Below are 7496 nucleotides of genomic sequence, written 5' to 3'. Positions count from 1 at the left end.
CAAAAATATGAAGCAGCACAACTGTTTTCAACATTGATAATAATAATCAGAAATGTTTTTGAGCAGCACATCATCATATTATAATAATTTCTGAAGGATCATGTGACACTGAAGACTGGAGTAATGATGCTGAAAATGCAGCTTTCCATCACGGGAATAAATTACATTTTAAAGTATTAAAATGGAAAACAAGTTATTTTAAATTGTAATAATATTTCACAATAATCTTACTGACCCCAAACTTTTAAATGGTAGTGCAGAACTAATGTCAAATGTCGAAGATTGTACTCGTACACAGCGTAAATTTGACCTGGAATCATGCAGTGTTTTTAGTCATGTTAGCACGTCATGGATTATTTCAAGCTTTACACGCTCATTTTAATCAAAAGACACATTCACACAAGACATTCTTTCGTTTAATATGCGTAATTGAGGTCAGATAGACTTCTTTGGCTGTTGTGCCACATCTCACTGTTTTTTTTCAGCATCTCACGCCATGCACCACTTTTTTTGTCAAGTTAAAAACAGTTCAAAGTCACAAAATCCAAGGACTCATTATTAAACAAAAGAACTAATACTCAGCGAATCCAAGTGATTTCACAAATATTTGCTATGGTTTCAAAATACCTGCAGTACTTTAAATATACAATACTTGTATGATTTTTTTTAAAATTGAGATCTATTTTGTATCAACTTTTTAGTTTCTTAGCTACTTAAATAGCCATTCCAGTTGAAAGTTATCACATCAACACAAGTTCCATGTCATTGCATCCCTACATTGTACAGATTAAATGCATTACTTATTTTACTTTTTTCTTTTACTAGATAATGAATCAAAAGATCTGAGGTAATGTAGGATGCAGCCCTCTTACCACAGTCAGCAGACCCGTGGGTATGAGACCCCGCGATCTCATTTCCATTGAGATCCACACACCAGCACTGACCTCTGCTTCTATGACACTGCTGAGGCCTATAGAAGCCATCCTCATCACAGGAGGGGATGTACGGACCTACACACACACACACACACCATCAATCAGCATCAATCCTAATGTCAGGAAACATTACATCACAGACAAGATTATACACAGCCACAGAGAGTGTCTCACAGCCACACTCACACAGATAGGGATGATACAGAATATTCAATGTCAGAGAACATAACTGTCACCTCCGAGAGCTTGCTCTCTCTCTCTCTGTGTCTCTCACACACATTCATTGTGTTTCAACTTCACAGCTTCTTTCTACAGAATCGCCATAGTCAAGCTTTTTAAAAAAAAATCATTCTGTCTTTTTTTGTTGTTGTTGTCTTTTTATAATTCAGTGCCAGAAGCCATAGAGCCGTCACTGTGCATTCCACTCAGGGGAGAAACAGCAGTTAAAAATATCTTTTCATGTCCAATTTCCCCTCATCTCATTCCCCTGCTCAAATTAAACACGCAACCTTCAGAGAGAGGGAAAGAAACTCTGAGTGAGTTCTAGCTTTAATAGAATTAACGTTGGCTTCCCTCTGTTTGACACCTTGCTTGTACTGTAACTGTGTTCAGATTGTGATGACATTGAGATGGTTATTAAATTCTGGTGCTTCCTATATGAACATGGTGTAAAAAATGGGTTACTTTGCAAGTCTGGTGTTTATAGCTGATGCTCATAGAGTGTTATTGTTTAGGATGTTTGGGTAACAGATTAGATGTTTAATTACTGCATTTTGTGTGTTACACATCAGTTTGTCTAGTCAGGTGTAAATGACAATGACAATTTTTTTAGTATAGTGATGCTGTGCATCATGGGATTGCTATTTGGTTCTTTCAAAGTATGTTTCAAAATCATTTAAAAATATGATGTAGACTACTGAATGGATTTTTATTGAAAGAGTTCATTTTGTGTGTTTTGGGTAAGAAATGAATGTGTACATATATATATAATATATATACACACACATATATATATATATATATATATTTGGTTCTTTCAAAGTATGTTTCAAAATCATTTAAAAATATGATGTAGACTACTGAATGGATTTTTATTGAAAGAGTTCATTTTGTGTGTTTTGGGTAAGAAATGAATGTGTACATATATATATAATATATATACACACACATATATATATATATATATATATATATATACACACACACACACACACACATATATATATATACACATGTAATACTGTTGCATTAATTAGCTAATATAGATAATAAAAATACCCATGAAATTCCTGCATATAAATACAAATTGTAAAATTGGACTAACTTATCCTATATTCAGTGTGGTTTCAGGTGAGAAGTGTCTTATGCTCACGAAGGCTCCATGTATTTAATAAAAAATACAGTAAAACCCACTAACATTGTGAAATATTATTACAGTTTAAAACTTTACTGTTTTATATATATTGTAAAATGCGATTTATTCCTGTGATGGAAAGCTGAATTTTCAGCATCATTACTCCAGGCTTCAGTGTCACATGATCCTTCAGAAATCTTTCTAATATGCTGATTTGCTGCTCAAGAAACATTTATCTTTATCAATGTTAAAAACATGCTGCTTATTTTGCTGCTTATTTTTGTGGAAATACCGTTTTCAGGATTCTTTGATAAATATACAAAGTTCAAAAGAACAACATTTATTTGAAATTGATTTTTTTTTTACTGTCAATTGTGATAAATCTAATGCATCCTTACTGAATAGAAGTTGAACAATAGTGTTTAATGAAAAGAATTGTTCTTAGAGATGTCTGTTTATTTATTTATTTATTTGATGTGCATTCTCCTTTGAGAAGCCTGCTGGTAGATTTTGGAACTTCTGTTATTCAGCCAAGTGGAAATGATTATCAGTCAATGCTAATGATCTCAATATGGCCAGACACCCAAGGCCCACATGATCTTGCATTACAAACAAAAACCACTTTGTCCATGCGGAAATTACACAAATAAACAAAATGCACAAGAAAATGAACTCACCCAGTAATTTCTTCCCTGCTTGCTGTTTGTGGATGATGGCGATCTCTGATTGGCAGGGAGCCTCTGAAACACATTGATTTCAGATCAGCAGTGAGAAAGACACCTCCACCATTATTCCTCTGGTACAGAGATTTTACCTGCAGGCATTATGTCATTTAGTATATAAATATCTCAGAAATAGATTATCCCACAATGCTGCATAATTTCTAGAATGTCTTTCTGTCTTAACGGTTAATGATTTTCTTGTCTTGTCCTAATTTTCTTTCTCAGATGAACTTACACACCAGACTACACAGGTTGTATGTGCTTTATAGAGTGTACGGTAACACTTTACAATAAGGTTGTATATAATAATATTAGTATTTTAACATTATTTATTCATTTTATGAATAAACAATTCATTTTAACCATTAAAGGGGTGATTCAGTGACTGCCAGAATTTTAAAAGACGTTATCTCCGTTTGCATTGAACTTTCAGCTTCATAACTTTGCAGATATTGTTTATGCTCAAACAGCAACATTACACACTAACGTTAAAAAAGTGAAATCGCAATGAACCACCCCTTTAAAACATTTAGCTAATGCATTATAAACATACAGTACCTGTATAGTATATTTATAAAATAACATTGAGAAGATAAATTAATTTAGTTAGCTCAGAACAAATTAACTAATGTTAACATATACAACCATATTGTAATGTTATCTGTATATTTTGGAATACTTCATTCTCATGAATTCTCACACTTCAATACTCATTCTCATTGGCCATAGAAACATACTGTACTGGTTCTACTTTCATGTCTGTTTTGGTCCTGGACCTTCACATCAAAGTCTGATCTCCCTGTCAGGGTTTATTATGCCTTACGTAACGCTTCTGTAACTTTATTGTATTTAGTCCTATTAGGCAGTGCGCTTGTGTGAAGGTTTCTTAGCTAGTAGTACAGTATGTGAACACACTTTTGTGTTTGGCTGAGGCAAAGTAGTTCTTTATGTTGAATTTCTTGAAAGCATGTGGAAAAGTATGCGTAAATCCCTATTTGGACAGTAATTGTTTCTTTTGGGGACATAAAGTGTTTTCAACATTTGCAGGGACTAGTCTGTGATTTATTTAAGTTTTTCCTCTCACCACCCGCGTGAAAAATTCACGTCGAATTACCTCCTGTTTTTTTGACAAACACCAAGGTGTGGTAATTTAAATTGCTGTCGGAATCCAAATCCAAAAGTCATTTTGTAAATCGTTTTTGACTACTGCCAAGCACCATACAGTAACTGAACTTTGTAATTTACATGAATTGTAAAGATGGACACCTTCATTACTGAAATGCTGGAAAGTATAGTACAAGAACAATATTTCATCACTGCTCCAATACAATTTTAAAACATGTATAATATACAATTATATACATTAAAAATATAAACCAAGTAGCTGGGTCAAATGTTTACCTTATGCAAATAAAAGGATGCATTAACTTTATTAAAATAACATATATCATTTTGAGAGAAAATTCAACATTAAACCAATAGCGTGTCCATTTTCCTATTATTAAATAAGCTATTTAAATAAATAATACATAAATACATTATTTTCCTATTGTTAAATTAGGGGTGTGCAATATCAGGATTTTTGATTGTGGATGATTAAAATGTTTCCACTATCTGCTTTTGAAGAAATATCGTAGTATCGTGCTGCAGCACACATTCTATCAGTTGCAGTTCTGGCGCCTCTGTCTCAATATACTGTACAATGCCACATACATTCACATCAATTGTTAACTAAGCAGTAGAGTTACACTGCACTTATTCACAATTACATTATTTGCATGTGCATGAAAGCCTTGCCGGTTAAATATTTTATTCTTGTGCTGTTCTGACATGCGCTTTTTCTGAGTGTGTACACCTGATGCGCGCGCACACTAAAAAGCCTGTCAAACTGCACCTGATTACTGGACTAAGTTATCATTTGCATCTGATTGTGCTAATAATGTCAAAAACTCACAAGGTTTACATATAAACACAGTTGGTTATGTCTAAAGTGAAAGTAAACAGTTGGGAGAAAAACGGATGCATGCTGCTCTTAAAGTGACAGCAGACTAATAGTACTGAACATGCTGCTGCTTGTCATTAAAGGCATAGTTCACCCAAAAATTAAAATTGTGTCATTATTTACTCACTCTCATGTTGTCCCAAACCTGTATTAATTTCTTTCTTGTGCTGAACACAAAAGAAGATATTCTTTTATTTTGACGAATGTGGGAATTCTTTGAAGAATGCTGGCCCCCACTGACTTTCATAGTAGGTAAAAAATACTAATGAAGTCACTGGGGACCAACAACTGTTTGGTTCCCCACATTCTTCAAAATAACTTGTATGTTCAACAGAAGAAAGAAACTCATTCAGGTTTAAAACAACTTGAGAGTGAGTAATTGATCTTTAATTTCAAGAATTTTCATTTTTGGGTGAACTGTCCCTTTAACGATAATAAAACAACAAAACACAAAGAGAAAAATCCTTCACTGCTCTTGACTGAAGAACTTTAATACAGTTGCTTCAATAAGAATCAATGTATAATTTATACAGTGAAGTGTATATAGTGTTTTAATTTTATATTTGTTCATTCAATTTCTTGAATGCTACTGCTAAATACCTGAAAAATAAAGCACTGTTTGTTTTATTTGTATATTATGTGTATTTGTAATGTGTATCTTTGTTCTTATTTTTTTAATAACAAAGATAAAATAATGACAAAGATTTTTTTATCTTCGCCACTTTGGCCTAAATATCTGCCATTCTTTTTATTTAATATTTTGTTACCTTGTAAGGCTTTGTTTTTAAAATAGGGGAATTAGTTTGTCTGTACTGCTCAGACAACTTGCAAATTAGTAAAACCAACATGACAGAATGGTGATAAAATTTAGATTTTCCTGGAAAAAGTCGTGATATATTTTTGCCAAATTGCCCACCCCTATGTTAAATGACATTTCAATTTATTCATTGTCCAAGCAATGTGACTGACCATGTGAGAAGCACATTTCCGGGTTCGTATTTTCGCAAACAGCATGAATTTATCTTCATCCCAACGCATGAGTTTTACGCAGATTTATTTTTACAGACGTCCCCCTGAGAAACAATTACGGTCTGATTAAAGCGTAGGTTTACCTTGATATCTCTGAAAGCAGGAACACCACTCTTGGCTGGAAACGAGCCTGTCTCTGTCTGTGTCACATGACCTGAAGAAGGCTTTAGTGCACACATCACTCTTCTCTGAGCTCAGGCTGGACAGCTCTGACTGGTCGAGCTGAAGGTCAAAGTTTGTGTCCAGTCTGGAGAACATCCAGCCCAGAGAGTCCTTACAGAGAGGCACCTTACTCATGTCCACCACTGCACAGACATGCAGAGCACCATTATGACGGTTATTAGGTTAGCACGAATATTAGCAGTTTGGATGTGTTTTGTGTGTGTGTGTGTGTGCTCACTCTTCTCTGGCTTCTGGAACTTGTATTTCTTGCTGGGATTGCCACTCTCATGAAGAACTGTGATCCACTCTCGTAATCTGCTAACCACTTCAGCCATCTCCGCATTACCACACTCTAGGCAGAAAAACACACAGAACATCCAACCATAGATAAATTAAACAATCAAGCACAACTGTACAGTTTCAGAAGTAAAAATCTCATTCATTTTTTTCATAGAGAAGTCTTTTTTTAGAGATAATGTTTAGGGGCTGAGGCTACACAATATGTGCTTCTGTAGCAGTCACAAATCAGTGCGATTTTAGTTGCCGAGTTTCCTGAGAAAGACTATATGAAGCTCAGCAGTGACCACCCAATGCCATATTTTCAATGACTTAATCGAGTCAAACTTCTTATGTATTTGTACTAGAATGAGCACTGATATATCAACGCCCATGTGTCGTCACATCCGGCTTTGATTAGTAACATTCAAGAATTTCCGCCTGTATTATTGTCAATGGACGGTCACCAGTTTTGACAAGAAAACTGAACTAACTTTGTTGAACTTGACAATAAACATCAGTATTTCAGACGGTTTATTTAGCCTTACACCCCTAACGTGTACAGTCTTTACTCATATTTACTGTTTTATGAGATGTATGACCTTGTCTAATTCTATTGTTGTTTGTATTCTATTCTTGCATTTCTTTAATAAAAAAGGTGGCGAGACTAATAACATGAATAACATGTTATCAGAATAACATGACACCATTTTTGTTTTTGTTTTATCATACCCGATTAATAATTGTAAACTGTAGTTTATTTGTTTAGATGAAGTATCTGTGATGAACTGTATATCAATAAATCACAACAATCCTATGCTATGGGCACTTCCTTTGATACAGGCTACAGCGGAAGTTTATGCTGCTTTTCGAAGCTTCCACTTTTCGAACGTGTGATAAAGGTCTATTAACCACAATTCATTTTGTGATTCCAGAAGATTCATGACCTGTATGTTCTTCAGTAAAAAACTATGGAAGCTTGTTTCTGCCATTGAAAAAAAAAAAAAAAAAGTATT

The 7496-nt window shown here is 34.2% G+C and overlaps 1 protein-coding gene across 1 annotated transcript in view; it reads right to left on the bottom strand.

The window, feature by feature from the left end:
• The window catches only part of LOC107750421 (SPARC (osteonectin), cwcv and kazal like domains proteoglycan 3), a 34573-nt gene that overhangs the window by 6345 nt on the left and 20732 nt on the right, over positions 1-7496 (bottom strand). Inside the window, exons 7-10 of the mRNA XM_016565783.1 lie at positions 6443-6556; positions 6126-6347; positions 2967-3029; positions 873-1010 (exon numbers count right to left, since the gene is read on the bottom strand). Coding sequence (XP_016421269.1) covers positions 873-1010; positions 2967-3029; positions 6126-6347; positions 6443-6556 — 537 coding nt within the window. The remainder of the gene's footprint in view (positions 1-872; positions 1011-2966; positions 3030-6125; positions 6348-6442; positions 6557-7496) is intronic.

This window comes from Sinocyclocheilus rhinocerous, unplaced genomic scaffold (assembly GCF_001515625.1).
Source record: "Sinocyclocheilus rhinocerous isolate Xijiao unplaced genomic scaffold, SAMN03320098_v1.1 scaffold1, whole genome shotgun sequence".
NCBI classification, from domain to species: Eukaryota; Metazoa; Chordata; class Actinopteri; order Cypriniformes; family Cyprinidae; genus Sinocyclocheilus; species Sinocyclocheilus rhinocerous.
This window is presented reverse-complemented; position numbering and strand designations above follow the sequence as displayed.